General features: G+C 42.6%; 1 protein-coding gene across 1 annotated transcript in view; it reads right to left on the minus strand.

Moving 5' to 3' along the window:
* Nucleotides 1–3,640: 3,640 nt before the first annotated feature.
* LOC115405962 (receptor-type tyrosine-protein phosphatase N2-like) overlaps nucleotides 3,641–23,756 on the minus strand; it is a 184,160-nt gene continuing 164,044 nt past the window's right edge. The window contains exons 18-23 of the mRNA XM_030115780.1: nucleotides 21,502–21,621; nucleotides 21,060–21,226; nucleotides 15,416–15,469; nucleotides 10,349–10,413; nucleotides 4,673–4,746; nucleotides 3,641–3,811 (exon numbers count right to left, since the gene is read on the minus strand). Of these exons, the coding sequence (XP_029971640.1) occupies nucleotides 3,740–3,811; nucleotides 4,673–4,746; nucleotides 10,349–10,413; nucleotides 15,416–15,469; nucleotides 21,060–21,226; nucleotides 21,502–21,621 (552 nt within the window). The 3' untranslated portion in view covers nucleotides 3,641–3,739. The remainder of the gene's footprint in view (nucleotides 3,812–4,672; nucleotides 4,747–10,348; nucleotides 10,414–15,415; nucleotides 15,470–21,059; nucleotides 21,227–21,501; nucleotides 21,622–23,756) is intronic.

Raw genomic sequence — 23,756 nt, forward strand, 5'->3', positions numbered from 1 at the left:
AACAACCGTACAGTTTGACAGTGTTTTGGAGTCACATTTGAATCCATATATTTTTCCTTTTTTGACAACTTGACTGTTAGACTATTTGTTCCTTCTGTTTTATCTTCACCTACAACTTTGACAGTTTAGAATACAGCTGAAAATAGTTTATAGGTTTTATCCTTTTATTTATATTTAATTTTAATTTAGGGGGGGTTGAACCTTTTGTCAGGAAGGTAGAGCAAATTAGACACATTACTTAATGGGATCATTTCATATAATTATAATTATAAATTGCTTTGCGTTATATCTCTCCAAATATTTCCGCAGTTTCATATTAACTTGTCTTCATTATAAAGTTGACTATTTTTAGCAAACTTGTAGAGATATTCTTTCATATAATCACAGAGAGAATTGAGGTAAAACATCTGATTAAAGCGTAAAAATTAGAATGCAAATTTATGTGAATAGCACATCAGTTAAGAACATTTAGCTTTTACATGTGCAAAGCGAAAACCTCTATAAGGTCCCATTTATACGATGTTTGAAATCAAAACAGAAAACTTGAAAAACTTGGTATGCTAACCACACCATTTTTTTGCATTTCTTCATAGAAATGTATGCCGTTTTCAAAACGTTGCAATGTAAATGCGAAACTGTCCTGAAATGGAAAAGGGTGCGTTTTCGCTTGAAACGTTGCCAATGTAAAGCTGTAAGCAATGTCATTTTTCATTTTGAAAGTATAAGGAAATGAGCACTGATGCATTAGTTTTGATTAAACAGGATGGCTCATGCATGGACTGGAGGTTGAGGCGTTTCAACAAGTTGCACCCCGAATGCAACAGGCAGAGAGCCGAAGCCGCCGCTGTTTACCGCGGGACGTCACTTCGTTTCACACCGAAAACCACACCTCATTTACGATGCCGCCGGTTGCTCGCTGCGCAACTAAACAGATGTTTCACCCTCCCCCGCAGATGGCAAAAAAAAATCATCGTGCATAATCACATCCTGAGCGCAAGTTTTCAGAAAGAAAGTCAAAACACACAAGTCGGGATTGCATTACAATACCGCATCAACAATGAGACTTTATTCACAATTTTGTTTACACCAATAGAACAAAAATATCTTCTGTAGTGGGTTTTTGGGGGTTTATATACAACAGGCGAGCCATCTACCGATGCTTGGTGGAGTGTGTGTGGGAATGGAATGAACAGCATTCAAGAACGGAAACGAGCCAGTTCAGCTTCAACTCCCAGTTAAAATCAAGACGTGTGGAGCTATTTCACCTATTTCCACATTTTGCAATCATATCTGACAGCGTGAGGGGGGTTAAAAAAAAAAAAAAAAAAAAAAATGAAGTCACCGGTCCACACTGAACAGGCTGTTTACAGGAGTCGCGTCTCGCAGCTTCTTTCAATTACAAGGTTGAAAAATGGAGTGGGTTCTGACGCGACACCGGCTTGCTGCGGGGTTGCATCAGGTTGCTGCCGCGCCGCCTTCCAGCTCGCCCTCACCGCGATCTGCGCAGTTTGGAGATGACAGTCCTTGGCTTTTGAGCTTTTAGAGTCCTTGAAGCTTCTCATGCAAGTAAACAGAGAAACCAACATTTGCTTTTCCCCGGCCTGCGCGCTCATTTTCTGTTAAACCGTCATGCACCAGTAGTGTGTGCTAGTCATATAATCGGCTTAAAATAACACTACAGAACCAAAACTATCATTTGACAAATGAAACTGTTTCGATTCTGAGTTTCCTCTGATTGTTTTTCTTCAGTTTCACCCTTTGATGATCAAAATATTCAAATCTTAATTGAGATATATTAGCAATCAATCCAAGAACAAAAGAATTCATCACTAATTTTAAAAGTTTCAAGGATAATATTGTTCCTCCGAGTCCACAATAACAGTCATTTACAGGTACAACTACATCTTCTTGATTGAAAAATAAGGATTTCTTGGCTCAAGTGAGACAATATCAAAAGTCGACGATAACTGAAATGTCGGTGAGTCCATCGAGGTGCTGGATTTTAAATCGGATGAGTGGGATACAGCAGACAGATAAAAGGAAAACACACCTTTAAAGCTGTCAGAGCTCCTGTTATTTACAGCGTGACAAAAAAAAAAAACCAAGATGCTTCTGGGAAAACCAAACTGGTGACTAAATGGGATCGGCTACTGTACATTACAAATCATCCAGAAATGCTACATAGAAGATCTACTACTCAGAAGCAACACGACTCCTTGTTCTAATAGAAACACTAGTCAGAAGCACTTTCATCTCACAATGGCTTCTTTCCAGGTTTAACTTGTTCCCATGAATCGATATTTCAAATTTAAAGTTTGGTTAATATGAAAACTTTTAAAGGCCAAAAGTTCCTCCGTGTTTGTCCGAGGGATTTCCATTAAGCAGGTGCACAGCTGACCTTTAATCCACAGGTTAATCCACTGGTAGTATAAAGCCATTTTAAAATGAAGTGTGACTCACTAGGCTTTTTTTCACGTGGCTGTTTTTTTTTTTTTTTTTTTTTTTAAATCTACTGTATCTAGTATTTCTTTTTTCTCAGTTAAGGCAGACATGAGTGTAACTTCACCGACAAGCGAGGACGATTCAGATTGAAGGAACACACTATTGCTTCTACTAAGATGATAAAACAAGCTAAAACAATCAAATCCATGTTGTTTCACAAATAGCATCGGCTGTGATTTTCTCAAAGGATGTAGGCTGCCAGGTCAGTGGTGCAGTGGTTTGCATGTTCTCCCTCCCGCAATACAAACACACGTGTGTGAGCTTAATTGGTAACTTTTACTGGGCCCCTGACATTACAGCTGAAATGAAACTTTAAAATGTGGACAAAAATTATTATTTAGTGGCCGGAAATTATTGATGGTTTAAAATTAGTATTTGTGGTGTCAAATTATATTTTATGGTCAAAAATCATATTTTATGGTCTAAAATCATATTTAATGGCCTCAAATGTTTATTTTGTAGCCTCAAATTATGTTTTCCAGATGTCATGTCTGGGGCTCCACAGACTTTAAAATGCATGTTAGTGGAACGTTTGATGAAGCAGCAAAGAAAATCGATCAATCAATGAATGAATGAAGGAAGTGGGATGTCACTGGGGGGATATTTTCCAAGGTTTGATGAATTCCTCCGCTTGCATTTCTGTCCGTCACTGGATGCTGATGCTGTGGATCTCTAACCTACTGCATGATCTCAGAAAGCACGAAGCATCTCACACAAGCACAAATTTTGACATGATATTCAACATGACACACACACACGCGCGCGCGCGCACACATACTCGAAGACCACTCAGGGGCACCGATTCAGTGAAACACTCAAGTTTGGCAAATACGACAATATTTCAGCAAATATTCGACTGATATCTATTGTTGAAATGTTAAATATGTTTCAGTAACAAAGACATAAGAAAATCTTTCTTTCCGATTAGTTTGTGATGCTGCCAAACATCTCAGATACCCAACTGATGCCTGTGAGGTTCACGCGGATACAGACACTAAAGAAACTCTCAGCAGAACACAGAGAAGTGGATCCAAACGGATGGAGTGAGGACAGTCCAGGCTGGACGAGGACGGAGGAGAACATGCAGACGGCAGAGGGACGGGGGGGGGGGGGAACGAGACCGAGGTGAAACCACGACCAAGCAGAGATGAGCGACGGAGAAACAAATGAAGAAGCAAGGAGGCAGAAAGAAATGATGACTGGAGACGATCCTTCAGGACGAGAGGCGCAGCGCCGTCTACTGCGGGAGAGCTTTCAGGATGGCGTTCACCTCCTCGGCGACGGCCGTCAGAGCAAACTCAAACTGATCCTGCAGCGGGAGCAAAAAGGAAAGAGGAAAGGAGATTTACACGCTGAAATAAACGCTTTGGCTCCAAAAGCCTGGAACGATGAGCTTCAGCCACACTCAACCCTTTATTTAGAAATACAATCACATTTTGACCAACGCGCGCTTGACTTTACTTCATCCATCGCAGCGAATGGACGCTTAGGGACCGGGCCGTCGTGGAAATCAGAAATGAAACGGCGTGGCTGCCGAACGAGGAGGCGGATCGATGGCCGAGGTGCGCAGAGAGGCGGCGCCGCGACAGCCGCTCACTCAGGAAACACGGTTTAATAAAGCCCGGATCGATGCCGCCCATGTTTTACACACGTCCCGGGCTTTCTTTGTAATTAAGTTCACAGATCAGCCGGTAATTGTTTCCAGATCGGTGTGGAGTCGATCCCGGCACAATGTGACGGGGAGCGGCGGCTCTTTGTTGAAGGAGAAAAGACGAGGCCTCGGAGGCGGCGGAGGTGTAATTTACGGGGCGATCTTTGGAAGAAAGTCTGGAATAATTATCACTTTTGTTAAACGTTCATAATGGTGAAGACTCCTCTTAAAACTTCTGAAAAGCACTTTTTTGATCTCTGTTATTTACTGTTCAAATGACTGTACAAACAAACAAACAAACAGAATAAATGACACAGTGCCCTTCATTTCATCTCCAAAAACACATCATGGAGCTTTTATTCGCTTTCTAAAACTAATCAGACTCCAGCAAAGTGTGATACATTTCAACCTGCTTCATTAATCTCCTGAAGCACATGAAGCAAGATGAAGGTCCCGGCGTTCGACCCAGTAGTCAACTGTCAGATTCAGTGTGTGTGTGTGTGTGTGTGTGTGTGTTACCTTAGTCTGAACCATTCCGGGTCTCTGGTCACGCAGATGCTCCAGAGTGGCTGCAATATCAATCTCCTTGGCACCTGTCATTCATTCAAACACACAGACACACACACACACACAGGGTAAATAAACCGAGCTGGATCGTGTTCGGCGCACCGCCAAGATAATCCAGCTAACATCTGTCAATCTGGAGTCTTATACCAGCTCCCCTCAGAACGGCGAAAGGCGATTACATTCATCCTCTTTGCACAAACAAACGGGCTCCGGAGCGGCAGGCTGAGGAACGCCTGTAAAGCCAATCGCAGGCCGCACGCTTGTCTCATTTTTTTCAAAAGGAAACCGAGCTGATCTCAAAAGTTCCACTTCATTTGTGGTCCATAGCCTTTCATGAAGGCCGCCCAGCAGAGCCCTGCCAAAACAGTGTGTGTGTGTGTGTGTTGGCTGGCATGGCGCCCGACAGCTGATGAGCGCATGGTCGCCTGCAGTTTGATGAAAGAAACAAAAAAAAAAAAAAAAAAAACCAACAACCTTGGTCAAAATGCTAGCAGCCGCGGTGAGACTTTACAAATAGATCATGAACCTTTGGGTGGCGAATAGTGGAAAAACCCGAGATCCAGTCAAGACCAAGACCAGAGCCGGACAAGACCAAGACTTTAAGAGGCTGATCTGCATCAGAGCCGATATATGGCCCTGAGACCAAGACCAGTCTTGAGTAATACAACACTCAGGTCTAGACTGGGAGAGAAATTATTCAAGCTTTTGATGACGTTGGACCAGATTAGTCAATGTGAGTCTGATGCCTGAAACTGAGCACCTCGAGATAAATGTTAGTGCAGTCGATCTCAGTAAACTGTAGATCATATTTCGGCTGCTTTTTTGGAGTGATTCAAGAAACAGGACGTTGGCACTATATTGTGCAGGTTTATGCCGCAGGTCTTATCAAGATGCACTAATTAGACATTGGTGGATATTATGTTCAAATTCATTATATTGTAAATAAGAATCCAATTCTTTTCAAAAACAAGCTGTAAATGCTTGGTCTCGTACTTTAGCTCATAAAGATTCAAACATATTGAAGTCAATCAGAAACTGCACTAAAGTCTGTCCTTTGGCCGTAAAAATGTGTTCAGAACCTAAAAAAATTAGTCATACTGTTTTGATAAATGGTGAGGAATTATGTAAGTATTATTACGCTAATGCTAATATTGCAAAGCACTTGTGGGTAATACGGCAATCTTCCGCCATTCTTTCAGCTTCCAGCAACCTTAAATCACCTTTTTATGCCAAAGGAGAATAACTAGTGTAGAGGATGCAAGATGATTCATGTAGAACAAGAGAAAAAAATAGACGTTCAGGGGGAGGAAAGACATTTCAGGAAAATAGAGACGCACAGTTCAAGACTGGAAGGGAGACGGGAAAAAGAGAGATGTGGGAGCAACAATTAAATTCACAAAAGAACAGGAGAAAAGAGAGAAAAGAGGAACGTGTAATTTGTTTTCGGTCCTCTCGTTTCTCTCCCCCACAGTCTCGTCATCCCCGGCCCAAATTCTGAAGAAACAAAAAGCGCAAGAAATACTTTTTATTCTGGTTGTGACACATAATAACACTTCTTTTTCTCTCATCCTGCATAAAGAGGAAACTGAATGGTGGGAGCAGTGCTCATTCACACGATTTTCTCTTTCTGTTTCACAGGTTTTTTTTTTTTTTCGGAGTTTTTTTTCCCCCCTTTTTTGACTCACAATAGACTCCCTTCGAGCCAGAAAAGCTGTAACACTGCTTTAGTTTCTCTTTTTTTTTTTTTTTGGTGGAGGGGAGGACTTAACAAACCGAGGGCTATTGTGCAAGTTCTGATAAACCTCAAAATGAACGGTATTAGAAAAAAAAAAAAAAAACTTCTTTTTTGGGTTTTTCCCTCTTTGCAAAACTCTCGCCTGGAGGAGAATGAGAGAGAGAGAGAGAAAAAAAAGAAAAACTACGAAGGGGAAGAGTATAAAAACCTCAATTTGAGCTCCTCTCCTCTGTGAGAGTCCCGCTTTGGGGTGGAGGTCGAGGAGCAAGACAGAGGGGGAGAAAAAAAAAAAAAAAAAAAGAAAGAAAGACGAGGCTCTTGAGAAAGCTGTGAAAGACCCTGAAGCTGAGAGCCGAGCTAACCAGCTGGACCTGCTGAAAAAAAAAAAAAAAAAAAAAAAAAAAAAAGACATGGAGGGATGCTGAAAGGCTCTCGGGCACTCGATGGGTTTCGTTTCATTCTGAACATGAAGAGAAAGGTGGCGGGTGGTGTGTGTGTGTGTGTGTGTGTGTGTGTGTGTGTGTGTGTGTGTGTGTAGAAATATGGAGCCTCCTTTAAAAGAAGAAGGAGGGGGGGAAGAAAAAAAAAAAACGTGAGAACCGCAGCAATACCTCCTCAACCTCGCTACATCGTGATCATTCCGGGGCAAAGCATAATTCATTCCTTGGGAGAAAAACTGTTGGAATCAAGGGAACGAGAGATGGAGAGAGGGGGGGAGGAGGAGGAAGAGGAGGAGGAAGAGGAGGGGGGGGCGTCTTTGATCGGGGCGGAGGAAGCCTGCAAACCTGGGGGCCTCCAGCTTCTCAAGACGGACAAAAAAACTGAGAAATGAGGGAAGGCGGGGAGCAGAAACTGATGCAGGGGAGGGAGAGCAGCTCATTCAACTGTGGGAGAGATTCTCCAAAGATCTCACCATCAGCTCGATGAAGAAAATCTATTTCTGACCAGCTTCCACAATAGACTGTAATGCATTTTAACATATATAATTTATGTGCTTTTGTCTGGTCGGCCGGAGGAAAAAGGTCAATGGCTCTACCCAGACGGGGGTGGGGCGCTTCAGATCAGAGCATTTCACTCTCACACCGGCAGACAGTTAGTCACAGAATCAAGTTTAGAGTTCTGCTCCGAGTACAAATCACCAAATAGCTTAGTTCCGAAGGTCTAAACAGACTGAATAAGAAGTGAAAAATCAGTTTTTTCTCTCTTAAGGTTCAACAAAAAAAAAAAAAAAAAAAAAAAGAAAAGACTGCCAAACATCTAACTTCAGTCTTCGCAATCTGTCCACATCTGGTCTTGTTCTATCAGCTTGATGTTTCTTTCCTCATTTCTTTTCTTTTGTGCTGAGATTTTTTTTTTTTTTTTTTTTTTACATTAAGGTTCCCGGCTGGCTTCGCGCTCCGAGCAGGAGCTCCATCCCTCCTCCACCTCCATTGTTCTCTGCTGTGCCTTGTTATCTCCCCTTTTGTCAGTTAGCGGTCTCTTTTTGTTGTCTTCTCTATTCTGTTTGTCTTCCAGCCTTCTTGCATGATTTTTATTGTCTACTTTTCTCTCTGTGCCTCTTTGTGGACCTCGCTCCCCGGATCTCCATTATGTGTTGTTCCGTTCTGTTTACACGTGTGCCAAATCCTGAAAAACTAATCTCTATATCTGCAGCTACGTTTTGATCCTCTCTTTAGTTAAAATATTTTTTTTCACTAAGTTTTAACTGAATACTTGCCATTATTAAAATCGAAATAAATAAAAAAACGAGAAAACTTTTAGTTAACATGACATGTAGAAATAACTGACAAAAGATATCTTGAATGTTTATTTCTTTCAATGTAACTGTACACTGTGGCAAACACAGATGTGCTTGGCACAAGGTCCTCTCAGCTTCCCACATTCAGATGCGAACATTAAATCCTCCTCTGTGTGTTTTTCGCCATAATATCTCCAGTTTGTGAAAACCTTTCAAACACTCCAAGATAAACTAAATAAAGGTCTGTCGGCCCTCGCGCTTTAAGAAAGTTGCTTATTTTTTTATATTACGCAGAGATTTCAAGTGTTTATCGGCTGAGTTCCACATTGATCCACATAATGAAGCTCTCTAACCCCCTCTGACCTCACTGCTGCTTTTCCCACTCCAAAGAAAGAGGAGAGTTTACAGCAAAATAGAGTTCAAATGTGTCTATTTATAGCCACCAGATGAAGGTCAGGCCTCGATGGTGATTGTACTTTATAGGGTTTCTTCATGAACAAATGAAAGGATCCTCGCAATAATAAATGATTCTTGGTAGAAATGTTAGAAAACAAAGACGGAAAACCAGAAATTCTCGACATGGACGTTATCTTGGACACACTAAACAGTAATGTACCCAGATCTGGCTCATAAGATAACTTTCTGTACTCACTTCTATCTTTCAGGATGCAAACAAACCATTTCTACATACAGCAGGTGCTGAAGGAGGAACGGAATGTTCCTTTCTGTCATTTAAAACTCAACAGGAAACCTGGAGACGTTTCCGAACTGAATCTCTTGCTTCTTTTTCCAGTCGTTCAATGAGGAAATTAGAACTTTTCATTTAATGTACATCAGAACTACACAGGACTGGGATGAAAGAAGACTTCCTCCTTCACATCCAGCCCCGCCCCGCCCCTCCCGTCCCCTCCCCGAGCCCCCGGGTTGCCGAGCAGGGGCCGCGGGGGCCCCAGATCACAGTGTGACAGCCTGGGAAACGGCCACTGATGCCCCAACTGACCCTTTGATCTGGAATTAAAGACCCAGGAGCTCGTTCTGCTACAGCAGCACCGCTGTGGGACGTGCACAAAGAAACAAAAAAGATATGCACACACACACACACACACACACACACACACACATGAACCGGCAAAAAACTGAGTTAGCATTTCATCCTGTATGTGGTTGAAGCGAGATCATTTAAATTCAGAAATCTAAAAAAAAAAAAAAAAAAAAAGTAAGATTGTGTGAAAGAAGTCAGAGAAACCAAATGTTCAAAACTGAAAAAAAGTGAGAAAAATCTAAGACAACTTTGGGAGACTGCAATTATTTCACCATTATGTCACGACCTGCCACTGCTCTGTGAAATATTCAGCACCCAGCTAATTACTCCACTGTTTATTACATCATACTGTAATTACAGTGATTATCATGCACTTACAGTGTGCTGGAAAAGGACGGGCGAGGAGCCCTGATTACATCTGGAATAAAGTGCTGGTGGTCAGCTGAGGTAAATCCAAGGTGCAGTGTGCAACTTTCTTTTCTCCCATCAAGTTTGTAGCTTTTCTACCACTGTGAAGTCGCAGGTGGCCTTTCTCTTGATGTTCAGGCACAACGCCACAGCAAAAATTGGATCCCGTTAAACTTACGCAGCAGTTGAGCATTTAAACCAGAAAAAAATAAATAAATAGAACCTCAGACGATACCAGTTTCTCCACAAGCCAGTTCTCTTGCTCAGAGGCAGCAAGTGAAAGTCACTGAGCATGGAAAAGGAAAAAGATCATTTACAAATATTACAATTAAGTGAACTGATTTCTAATTGGAAAGCCAGATTCACCAAACACCATCAGTAAGTATAATGAAGAGTGTTTTTTTTCCTCTATGCAACTAGTTAGACTGTGTGTGATGACCTTGCGAAGTGGAACATTCACAAATAAAACATTAACTTCCTCAACCATATCCGTTAAATTTCTAATCAATTCATTAATCATCGCACTGGTTTAGTAATACGAGCCGAGTCCTGAGCCCACAGATCAGGGATGCTGAGGTGAAGCTAACGACCTGCTTATTTTCCGAAGCGGCGTTGGAATCAAATACAAAACTGTCAAGGTGAAGGACATGCTGGGTTTTGAACCTTCTTTCCCGTGCAGCGGAATTTCAACACCTCAACACCCACCTTTAGCCATCTTGTTGAGGACCATGTCGATCAGGATGTAGGTGCCACTTCTCCCAGAGCCGTCACTGCACAGGGTGGGCGAGAGACAACAGCACAGGGTGGGGCAAAAGGGGAGAGAGAGAGAGGGGGAGATGTTTAACGTTAGCGGTGGTCTCATGTAACCTCTATATGACTCGTGTGTGTTTCTGTTTTCTAAAAGACCTTTAAGTCAGTCGCCATGTTTTCATTCCCACTGTCTCCGAATACCATCACCTGCTACGTTTTCCTTCAGATTTAATTGAATTCGTTTTCATGAATCCATTGAATCATTTCAAACATGTTAAAAACCATAAAAAAAAAACAATTTCCTGAAAACCCCCAAACGTGCTATTGCTGGAAGTGACATTTCAATTATTTGTTGATACAACTCATAACGGGCGCTTGCCTAACCGCAGACATCGCTTTAAAAACCCGGCATATCTTCAGGCAAATCTGTTCCTGCTGGAACCGCTAAAGATGTCAAATACAAGAAGCCAATTCTGCATTTACAAAGGTAACAGTGTTTGATCAGACGGGCTTTGGCGGGGCTCAGCTGCTTTATGTTACAAGTGTTTCTAATATTGTGGTTTGATTTTGACGGAATTAGATTCAACCGTTCAGCTGGTCCGTGCTCAAATGAAGTTTGGAAACGCTGAAATTTCTTTTTATTACACTCAGAATGTTGAGTAAAAACTTGGCAGGACCACTGGTGTGTAAACAAGGGAAAAACTGCGACAGCGAAGTTATGAAACGTGAATAACACACACCCACGGATCCAGTCTAACAATACTTCCTCTCCCGTTGTTTTCGTGGCCTTTTCTGGCAGTGAAGACAGACACAACCTGACTCCAGCTCCAGCAGCAGTCGGAGATTTGATATGTTGAGGTTTATGAGTCTTCTAATGCTATTTCAGGGGGATCAACAACTTCAAAGGTGGATAATTATGGAACAGAAAGGCTGAAGTGCTTTCTTTTTCCTGAGAAATTAAATAATATCAAAATATAGCCTGTTTTTTTTTCCCTCACGAAGACAGATGTAAATACAACCTAAAACACACACACACACACACACACACACACACACACACACACACACACACACACACACACACACACACACACACAGATCAGTGTGCAGAAATAAATTACAATTTGTATGTGCAGGGAATATTTTGTATTCTTGGTTTATTTTGAGTGTTGAAAATTGATGTCTGCACCCCTACCGGTCTATTTCATGGGCTGGTGTGTAATCCAACAAGCTCAGCTGGGTGGTGTGTGTGTGCGTACGTAGGGTGTGTGTGTGTGTGTGTGTGTGTGTGTGTGTGTGTGTTTGAGTTTGTGCATGAGTGCTGGCATGAGTCCATCCGTCCTGAATATTTCATTTTCACTGGGACCTTAGTTATTTTCAGCAGTAATTGAGCAGTACCACAGTGTGTGTGTGTGTGTGTGTGTGTGTGTGTGTGTGTGTGTGTGTGTGTGTGTGTGTGTGTGTGAGAAAAAGTGTGTCTGTTTTACCTACACCGAGGGTCATAACCTGCTTACACACTTCCAATATGGGAACTCAGATGAAATTTAGGGGCAGAAATCATGTTCTCATGACATTAATCAGAACATTTTCTGGTTAGGTTAAGTTTAATTCAAATGCAAGGTCTCGGTAATTAGTTTTTTTTTTAAGGTTGGAGTAAGTGTAAAAGAAATGAAGGCACTGCTATACAACCGTGTGTGTGTGTGTGTGTGTGTGTGTGTGTGTGTGTGTGTGTGTGTGTGTGTGTGTGTGTGTATTAATATATCTGCGCTTCACATGAGTCATTACAGTGTGATTACACATCCCTCGTATCATCGCTGCACCTTGCCAGGATCATTACAAAGTGATCAAAGATATGCGACCGCGTGTGTGCGCATGTGTGCGTGTGTGTGTGTGTGCTGGTGTGTGCCGGCACACGCCCGAGGGCTGTGAGTAAACACGTCAAGATGTCTGCTGCCTCCTCTGACTCTATTTAAAATGATAGACACAGTGGAAAGAGCCGGGGAAGAAGAAGGTAAAGGGGGGGGAAAAAAAAAAGACAAGATAGCAAGAAGATGGAGGAAGGGAGAAAGCTGCCGAGCGATTATTGAATTTCTACATCTGCGCTCTTCTCTTGAATCACTTCTCATCCTGATTGCTTCACTCTGCGCTCCATATACATTAGGGCGATAAATGGCTCCGCACGCATGGCTTTGACAAAATAGTTTGTGAGGTTTAAGTAAGAGTCTCCGATTGGTGTTTTAGGCGATAAGAAAAGCACTTTGGTTCTCAGATTACATTAGAGAATATTGAAGGGTTTTAATCTAATTCTGGTGCAACATGTGTATTTCTGCAGTCAGAAAAATCACATGGAACAAATAGCTCTAACCTGGCGTTTTAGCCTTGCTCTGCATGTCAGACAGCTTCTACAAACAGAGCAATTTTTGAATTGTTAAGAATGTTTTACTTTCCTGAACTGTGGTACGCAGTGAGTTTTCATAATGTTCATCATCAGAAACGCTTCGACGGTTACTTGGGTTTGAGGACTCATGCGTAGTTTTCGAGATGGCTGTGTGCGATACATCGGCATAAATACTGCGGTGAAGCACATTTCACTGATATGTGACGTCCACTCAGTTCTGTTACAGCGTCACTCACGCATCTTATTCTTTCCTGTGAGCGATCTGCTGCATCGTAACTTTAACTATCGAACAGAGAGAGCTGATGCAACAACGACCGACAGTAGCGTTCTGTGCAGTCTGCATGTTCTCCCTGTGTCACCACCGGCTCAAAACAGTATATGTTGACGTTTCTCTGCAACGGGCTTGACCCTAGAAAAAGTAGCTACTGATGAAATGTAGATGGATCAAAGCTGTGACGGCTGGATCTCACACTGATGTCTGCTGTGCTCTGTGTGGCTCATGCCGGGTGATTAAGGCACCATTTATACAAACATTTTCAGTGAAAATACATCATTTTTGTGTTGGTCCGGTGACCTGAGCAAACTCCCTGCAAAGCCAAGTGCAACTAAACTCCACATGAGGAGAAGCATATGAAGTCTATCAAACGTGTCACTGATGCGCTTTTCAGCCATTTCAATTTTACACTTTGAATCTGTTATGTTTTTCTCATGCAGCTCATCCTGCAGCATCATTATTTCCCAAAGCCCCCGCGATTCATGTACTCTGAACTTTCCAGTCGGATTCATAATGATTGACCAGGCGCTGGTGTCACTGTGAACTTTCTGCTCTCGGTAGCAGACGGGCGAAATCGATAAAATTGATGAATCAATGCACGCAAGCAGACCCGGTTCCTTCCTGCTGAGCCTGCATAAAACCTATTTCTGTCCACGACGTTTCTGCTGTCAGTCCGCCTGGGCGAGGACGGCTTGTCTGACACGCACACGACTCTTTTCGAGGACGGACACGCTCGGATGGGAATCGAAACTTGGCACGGACTGAATGAATCGAACGCTCGGGCGGCGTGGGCACATCGCTCAAACGTCATAACACGGTCCTGTACTACACCCAGGACAATGTTTGTCTTCTTCTGCTGCCCCACACAATTTATACACGACACACGAATGAAAGCAACCGCCTCAATGCCCGCCTGTATTACTGCACCAAACTTTAAAATAAATAGAAAACTCCTTTTATTACGATGCATCGAATTAGACCTGTTTATCTCACGACAAGAGGAAATTTTTTTGTGGTTTGTGATTTGAGGTACTTCCTCATTTATCTCCTGAAACTGGGCATTTGCTTCAACCTCACACCTCCCGCTGCACCTTTTCGTCTGCGTTGATAATCTCTTTTCCACAGCAGCCATCACAGCCCTGCCATCACTTGCAAACCGCAAATGGGCAAAGTTACACTCGTTTCGAGTCCCGATATCTGTTGAAATCCTGAAAAAGAATTTAAATCATGTCTCTTCTTGCCGCCTGACTATTATTGTTAAGAGCACCTCAGTGCAAAATTAAAGCTTCATTTCAGGAAGTGAAGCAATAAAGAGAAAAGTAATGGATCCATCTGAAGCTGAGATTGAGAACGTTCATAACAAGATATTTCAGAAGAGGGCAACTGTAGCTTTTTCAACTGAATTATAAAATATGAGGTTCCTTTTAAGCAAAACGATCTCTTGATTTAATCAGCTTTGGGAGGATATCAAAACATGCAAAGCGACTTTATTTCCCTGCTTTTATGAGCTTCCTAACATCTGCTGTCTGTACTCAAAACACTCGATTTATATAGATATCAAACAGTGACTGGATGCAGACTCCACTAAAACAACTAGCACCAAAGACACCGAACCCGTTAAACAGAGAATTTCATAAAGTCAGAACATTACCTGATGTAACGCTCTGCGATCCAGCTGCAGCGGCTATCACAGGTTTAATACTCTGGTGTGAACCGGCAGCTTATCTCACAACTGTACATCATAGTGAAGGTGCCATTAAACCATATTAGAATATAGATCATTTAGTCGAGACGAGAGCAGACAAACGTCAGGCCAATCTGTTCAAGGAGACTTTTTTTTTTTTTTTTTAATTCAATCATGGGAGGATGCTTCCACAAAACACTGTGGCAGATTTCTTTGCTAAATACCTATTTAATTATGTCTCGCAGGCCTGAGTTATATCCTCAGGTGGTGGCAGGTATGCAGATGTGAGTACACACACACACACACACACACACACACACACACACATGCTGCCTGCTTCTATTTACCTCTCTCTCTCTTTCGCCCACCGGCTCTGACCGACACACGGCAAACTTTGAAGTGCCGCCAATTAAAAGTTGCCCTCCTCCGTGGACGGTTTGTCAATTAAATCACAACTCTTTGGCTAATCTCTGGTTTAAAATGCCCGTCATCCTCCAAACGCAGAAGCCGGAAACCACGGGGGAGCCGATGGCGTTCAGCCCCAGATGACACGGACGACAGTCAACACGGGTTTCTGGCAGCTTGCCAGGATATCTCTAAACAGAACGCATGGGATTCAGCGGTGAATGCAAACATGAAACGAGTGGACGTGGTGAGTATACTTGCCTGCAATGGACTATGATAGGACACGAGCGTCCCCGGTAGCACTTGTTTACTTTCCTACAAAGAACAGAACAGAGAGGAGGAGTCAGTGTTAACGTCTCAGGCGGAGCGTCAGAGACAGAAAAACAAAAAAAAAAACCCACGAAGAACAGAAACAAAGCACATTTATATCTCACTTTTATTAAAAGTTCCACAGGAAAAAACAGAGCTGCTCTTCATTTCATCGCCACCACTTAACAAAGTAAAAATCAATTAGCAGCCGAATGATCGCTGTACATTTATTTTGCTGTTTGTTCCAAAAAATTGTAATAGAAATGATTTCGAGTGAGAAATCAGATTTTTAGCGCCCTCTTTTGGCCACTGCAATTATGACAAATGCAATGTAGGAAACAGAAATGAGACATAATTATAGAAAGTAATAAAGCTGTAACAAAAAAAAAAAGCCATCGATTAAAAATGGGTTAGTCTTAAAGTCCCACAAGCCATCACAAGTCTTTATAAAGAGATTTGAGTGTACAGTTGTGAAAACTAAAAGTTAATCATGACACTTCATGACATGTTTATTTTTTCATTTTCAAATCTAAATTTGACAAATATGATGCCAACATGTTGATTTTGAGCCATGTTTCAAAATTACGCATCGAAAGATTACCCTTAAACATAGTAGCAGTGGTTGTGAAAGGATAAAACATAATCAACATTAATTATATAGGAATATGAGTACATCGAAAATAGATGCAGTCATGAATGCATAACGAAGTTCATCTGCTTGGAAAACAACATTCCTCTGTAAAGACTGGGGGGAAAAAAAAAGAAAGAAAAATTCACACCTCATTCTTCAAAAACCTCAGCAGTCAGTGGATTTTCACAAACAAGCAACGTCTATCCGAGCAAGACGTAGGAAGACAGAGTTTGATCCCAGCTGGAGATCATTGCTGATTCCATTTCATGGTGATAACTCTAAATAACAATTTTCAGCCAGAACCCATTATGTAAAGGCACCCTGTGTGTGTGTGAGTGTGAGAGTGTGTGTGTGCGTGTGTGTGTGTGTGTGTGTGTGTGTGTGTGTGTGTGTGTGTGTGAGCCAGAGATCCATTATGCATCAGTCAGTCGCACCTGCAGCGATGAGGCTCCACTTTTTTTCCTTCACTTTCCCTCAGCTGAAGTTTCTCGAGTCATTTATGGTTTGAGCGAAATGTGTGGACACAACACAACGTGGGAGTTTGGTGGAAGACGAACAAATTATTTTCTTTTCTGGATTTTAAACACATCTTACATCTAAAATAAAACATTTTATCACTGTGAATTCCATATTTATCACAGAGTGACACATTCACTTTTAAAAGCATGGTATTTCAGCTCCGATTTATCGATACATTATAGTCAGACCCAATTTGTTACTGGAATGTTTTCAAGTGGAAATGGAAATACTTGCATTTTGGCGGTCCGTTTACACAACAACGGCACTCTGAGGCACTGAAAATGCAACTTTTTGAAACAGTTTTCAAGGTGGAACTTAGATCGACAACGTTTGCCTCTAGAGCTGCATGACTCCTGGTCCACATTCTCCATGGAGGTTTGAATACTGAGTCACACAACAGTGCATACTTGTGATCTGGCGTGCTAACTATGTAATTTTGTCATTTCTATGTAAACGCACATCATTTTCAAAACGTTGCCATGTAAACGAGATAGTTTTCTGACAGAAAAATGCAGAAGCAATGCATTTTCACTTGAAATGTCTTTTACTTTTTGTCCAGCTGCACATGGCAGCATTAGAAATATTGAAGTATGGGATTTGTTGAGTATTGTATTGAACTAAAGATCTACATTGCTATCTTTAAATTATGACTTCAATCCATTTAAAACTTCAATAAATAATCTAATCCAACAGGATAATATTCAGAATTCTGTTCTGACAGTTTGCATACCATAATCGGGCAACAACTCATAAACGCCAATCAATATCAGACAGTGAAGAACATGAGCTCACGTTTTTAATTCAAGGGGGAATAACATGGTAACTGTCTAGTCCTTCCTTTTAAGGGTTAAAATCATCAATCGGACCAATTGACTAGGAAGAGAAACAAACTCATCGTTGTCACTCATTGTAGGTTTCTATACATTTCAATAATTTTATAAAAGTCACATATCCAATGATTCCAAAACACTTTTCAACACAACTATTTTAATCTGTGCTCTTCTATATCAACTTATTGCTGTTCATTTATAAGAAAAGTCTATTAATTCGGAAGTTACCAAATATATAGTAAGTTTGCAAATTTGCTTCAATTAAGGCTTTTTGGAAGTTTTCAAGATGAAAGACAAAAAAAAAAAAAAAAAAAAAATCAGGAACAAATCAAATCAGAAGCCAGTCAGCTTTACATTTTGTTAATACATCCATGTCAGATTACTTTGCCTGGAGCAGAGACTACAAGCAACATCCCCAAAAAGCTGAGGCAAAGAAGTCTTTGCACATGAAAACACACATTTCCATCCTCCGCCCCGCACAAAATTGAAAAGTCAGAGCTCACTGCAGACAATCAAAAGTGATGTTACCATGGCAACAGCCAGCAGAGGCTCACCAAACACGCGCACGCGGTGTGGTGGGAAGGTTGATGAGGGAACGGGGGGGGGGGGGGGGGGGGGTTGAAGTGAGGGGTGCGAGATTCAAAGGAGATGCCCCGAAAGAGAGACTCAAGCCTGACGGAGACGGAGCCAGAGAGGGCGATCAAAAGCAGAGAGGGAGACACAGAAGAGAGGAAGCGATCGATGGAGACAGGGAAAAGGCACGGCGACTGAGCCACAAAAAAACTTAGAACGTGTCCACGCTGGCCCAGATAATTTCATACAGCTATATGTGTGTGTGTGTGTGTGTAAAGACTCCTGAAGCCTTAGAAATTTATTCAAACAGCTTCATTTGTCATCTCACAAAATAAAAGTGAATGCAGCTTAATGCCAGCACCTTGAATACTGACATTTAAATAAAGTGATGGCAGAGAAGGTTACAGATGAGAGACAGGTGCTTCTTTTCTTTCCTCCTCTCTCTCTTTTCCTTTAATTCCCTCACATCTTTCAGCATCCCGTCTGGATTCAGCTCTCTACCGTCTGCGGACAGATTTTCTCTGAGTGCACAGAGACAGACAGCGACACGGGGCGAGGGGAGGGGAGGACACAGATAGTGGATGTGAGAGATGGAGACAAAGGCACGACAGGAAGGAAGGCATGGCGAGAGGGAGAAGAGGGGAGATTGGAAAAGGAGATCGGAGGCAGTCAAGCAAACCATGAGCAAGCAAAATAACACACGCACAAAAAAAAAAAAAAAAAAAAAAAAAAACGAGTGAGAGGGAATCTCAGGTCACAGAGCACAGCGAGGGAAAGAGAAGAGATAAGAGGAAGAGAAGAGAAGGGGGGGGGGGAAGTGGGGGAGGGCCCATGAGGCCCCTTGGTTGTAGAGTCACAGTCTCCAATGATCACTTTTGTGACTATGCAACTGGGCTTATATTACTAGCTGCAACATCACAAAAATGACACTGGCAACTGCTAGTTAGCTGGTAAAACAAGAACAAGGGGGAGAGGACAGAGAGGATTCGGGAGCGGGGGGGGGGGGGGGGGGGGGGGTCGGTGAGTCCGGCGTGACTGAGCGACATGCCGGGCAGCATAAGCATGAGAGATGGAAGCCGCACTCCGGTCAGCATCCTTAAAAACCACTGAGGTGGAAAGAGAAAGAAACACCGGAAAATGGAGAAGGGCAGGTCGCTACCGCGCCGCATCTGTGGCAATAAAAGTGAGAAATACCTCCCTCTGCACTCGCTCCGTTCTGCTCTGACCCCGCTGCGATGTGAATAAAGGCAATATTTCTGAACTGACGGTGGACGGTGACGCCCACCAGACCCCTCTCTTTTAATAGCTGTGACCACAAACTCTCACTCTTACCTGGTGACACCAAAACTATATATAAAAGCGGCTCTTTGTCAGGAGGAAATCCACAGTCAACCAGAAAAGAAAGGGGGAGAGGTGGCAGTCCCCCTCTATAGGAAATACAGTATATCAGTTTCTAAAGAGGTCGAAGGGGGGGAAGAGGTATGGGGAGCGGTTATGAAGGCGCCACTGATAAAGGATCGCTCCGGCTGAGTTCCCGCAATACATCCTGAATTACGTCGTTATCGACTGGAAAACGCCCGTGATGTTTGAGGATATATAGATATTTTTCTCCCCGCGTCTCGGGGTCACGAGTCAAAACTCCTGCAGAAGTGAGGGATTTGAAGTGATTATGCTGTGAGGGAGCCTAGGATGCCTCTTGAAGCCCTTGCACATTAACTGAAGGGCATCTGAATAGCCTTTCTTTGTTTTGTATTTCAAAATAATGCCCTTAAACTGAACCACGTCCACGGTGCACACACTCCATTTAAATTGCATCTTTTAACTGTATCACTTCATAAAAAAAAAAAAAGTGATAAAATCACTCCTTAAACAGCTACATCATCATGATGCATTTATATACTTGATCTAAAAGTCTAAAACATACATCTGCAGTGTCCACATTGCTGATTTTCTTCTTCTGTAACACATTTGTTACTTAAACCTACCCCAAGAAAAAAGACAATGGTTGAGCGTGCTTCAGAAACACTAAAAGCTGTTGGGTTCCTGAATTTTTGCAGCATTCATAACAAGGTACAAGACACAGAAGTTAAAAATGTTGAGTTAGTTCCATGCAGACTGCAGAAAACGAAGCATCTCGGCAGTGAATAAGATGATACCCTGGGGGCGCCGTCATGCATGTCTGGTTTTCCCGCCATTTGCATTTTCCTGTGGTAATATTTGAGTGGAAAATATTGATGGCAGGAATGGAAAGGAATGTGTCCAGCTGCCAATAAACACCACTGAGCTAATTGTTATCTATATAAGCAAGTTGTCCTCTATTCCGTAAAGCACTCTGGGGGCTGCTGAAGCAGTGAAAAAGCTATATGTGAAATACACTTACAATTTACAATCTACATTCTTTCTTTAAGCAGAAACAAAGACTGTGGTGGATTATATTTTTTAAAGCCAAAATCTTAGAAGACATTAGACAGCCCTGCTATGGGAATGAATCCTGCTATCAAAGCACAATTCTTTCCAGAGGCCTCTTTCAAAAAGACTTTCAAAAAGTTTCTTCTGTAACCTCAGCACCTTCTCCATCAACACTAAAAACGAGCTTAAGCACCTCGCACACTTGAAATGCAAATGATTTCCTAGACTCTCTTTAAACAAACTGTTAAGGAGTCTGTATTTCTTGGCGAGCGCAGACGAAAACAACTCTGTCTGGCTGCACCGATGCCATCTTCTCACTTATGCACGCATTCGCTCAATGTAAAAAGTCACGGTGTAATAGCCAGGCTGTATTTGCAGCTTCGTGCGCTTGTTTGGAGAATATAATTGGCAGTATCTGGGGTGGGGAGGCCAGTGGGGGATCACATCACATCGCTGCTGCTGCAAGAGCGACTCCTCATTACGTAGCTGTCCGGTCCCTCCCACCCCTCCGATCCCAGCAGGAGGAGGTGAAGACAGTGGATGCTAATGTGGACGATCTTCATCTCCTCAACAAAACAATCCTTTACAGGAACGACTGCAAGACAGAGAAGACGCCAAGCTCAGAGTTCCCTACCTGCGGAAGTCGAGGAGCGTCCGGCTCGTCTCCGGGACGTTCTGGTTGAGCCAGGTCAGGAAGTGGAACTGGGTGACGGTGCGCGTCTCGTTGGTCTGCATGTTCTTCAGGTAGAAGCTACGAACCAGGAAGTCGTCGCACCAGATGTGTTCGGACACCAGGTTGACCTGTGAAGGGTTAGTGGGTAAATGAACGCACCTGGATGGATGTAGTCACAGAAGTCGACCGACTCCATGGTGAAAATACACACAGACATGACTGACAGAACACAACATCTCAGAACTTTATTCCACAGTGGAGGTAAATTAGAAGGAATCGTTACATCAAAGTCAACCAATAGTCGTAACAGACATAAAAAAAATAAATAAATAAAAAAAATCAAAGTAAACCAATCAGAATATCCAAAATATCATCAATCTCTGTCACTGTTGAATTGTTTTACCTCGTAGATGTGGTACAGGTTGGATCCTTCATCTGGCCAATAGTGGTAGCACTGCTTCACGCCACTCTCAACCAGAGGCGTCAGCATGACGATGACCACGCAGCCGTTCTCCCACACCATCTGAAAGCCAAACACACAGGCCGGTAAGTGACGCCTGGCCACTGAAACTGTCTGGAAATGTGGGTAATAAGTAAAAACATTTCATTATGACTTAAAGAATCTGCTGGGAGCATCTTGATAACAGATATCAGAGCCCACCTTCACATTTCTACTGGAGTATATGATCGATGTATCATGACTGTTAGGAAATCATCACTGATGTGTATGTGAATACATGAACGTAAAGCACTTTGGGGCTGCTAAAGCAATGAAAAAGTGCTTTATAAGTTAAATCTCTTTCATGTTGACCATCTTCTTAAACGGTTCAAGTTCCAACATCTAAAAATAACAAGAGCTGTCATGACAGGGATGTACGCTGGACGGGTTTCATCTATATGCCAGCTAATGTTCTTTCAAAGCAGAAAGAAAGTTCATGGAGTTGTCAAGTGTTCAGGCATTTCTTCAGAGTGGGAGTCGTATTCTTGAAGCGCTGGAGAGCTTGATTGGAAAAGGCTCTCTCATGAAGCTGTTAACACCTTCCAGGAACACTGACATGTGTCCCCACTCACCCACACGCTTGGATGTTGGTCCATAATTAACTTAAATTGTGAGCTCGCCATCAGTGTGGAAAGGGAGAAGAGTCTCTGTTGAGGGTGGGAGGATGACAAAAAAACTCACTTGAAGACATCCTCACTGTTTGAAACTTTGGTGAGAAACTACAAGCAAGACAAGCGTCGTGAAAAGTAATTGCTGCTGCTGTCGAGGCTTTTCCTTCCCCAACTGGGTCATTCCACGGCGAAACCTGGAGATGGGTCGTATTTTTCCTGCTGGCAGTCATATCCTCACAGCCGGAGGGTGGACCTGCTCTGGAGATCCATTCGACCCCGAGCCGAGGTAACAGTCGGCCGTTAATGGAAGCCATAAAACAACACCGCTCCCACATCATCGCGCTAAGATTATCGAGACGGCTGCACCTGCCTCTCAGACGCCGGCGCCGGCACGTCTTTACTTAGATTTAACCGACATTAACTGCAAAGGGTTTGGAGTTAGCTCGCCAGTCCAGACTCCCCCTCCCCTTCCCCCTCCCCGCTGCCTCCCTGATTAGTCTCATGGGTCTAAAAATGTGACCGAGCGCTTTCTCTTCTTTGAGGAATGGTGTTAATTTGCTTCGGCTAACAGGGGGAGAACTCAACCGAGGATGGGCGGACGAGTTTCTTCTCCGAAAACTTCAAGTTTGTTAAAATGCTAATTTTTAATTCAAATCTGTGTTTATCCGGGCGAAGGTTAAAGGCACGCCGGGCTCTGTTCTACAGTTTCGTATATTGAGTCCTTGAAGCCTGACATGGAGGATGTCGGCTGCGTTGTAGCGTATTGTAATGCGTGTACGGTGAAATAACCTTGGCCAAGCCCTGATTAAGTAAGTGATAAGTTGGAAGTAATGCTGGTAAAGTCAACCAGGGGTGGGCAGCTCATTTTCCCAAAGTGCCGCATGAAAAATTAGCACTATTCCATTTCGCTGAGCAAAAATCTTGAGTTTCAGTAAGTCAGTCTTCGAGGCCAAGTGAATAAATAAGTACAGAAAACCAGAAACAAAAGGAAAAAAAAAATGCATTTGTTTTCTGTTATGAGGGCAGATAAAATTATGTCCGAGCTTTCCTTCAAATCCAACGTGTCATTTTGTATAAAGTGCACACACATGTCTCACAACACTTCCCACCTCCTCTGCACTTCCACTCGGAGCTGAATTGGACGTTTTCTATTGTTTCCAACCTTTATTTACGCGGAGTGGGCTTGCTGAGTTCGCATGCTGTCGTACAGAAGCGGATTGTGAGCAGCTTGGGAAAATGACAGGAACAAAATATTTTGAGCATAACAATACCCAAGTGTGAAGTGTGGCTCAGATTGCTGAAGGACTCTAACAGAAAACCAAAATCTGATTTTTTTTTTTTTTTTTTTAAATCGACAACACAGATTGGACTAATGGTTAGCTCTCTTTCCTGACAGAATGTCCTGAGTTTAAATCTTGGCGTTGGAGCTTTTGTGTAGTAATTGCGTGTGATAAACTTTTATTCAGACCAAAACATTTTAAAAAAACACACCTCCTTCCAAACACATATCCTCCTATTTCACCTTCCCTTGCTGTGAAACCGGCACGA

The sequence above is a fragment of the Salarias fasciatus genome, chromosome 18 (genome assembly GCF_902148845.1).
Source record: "Salarias fasciatus chromosome 18, fSalaFa1.1, whole genome shotgun sequence".
NCBI classification, from domain to species: Eukaryota; Metazoa; Chordata; class Actinopteri; order Blenniiformes; family Blenniidae; genus Salarias; species Salarias fasciatus.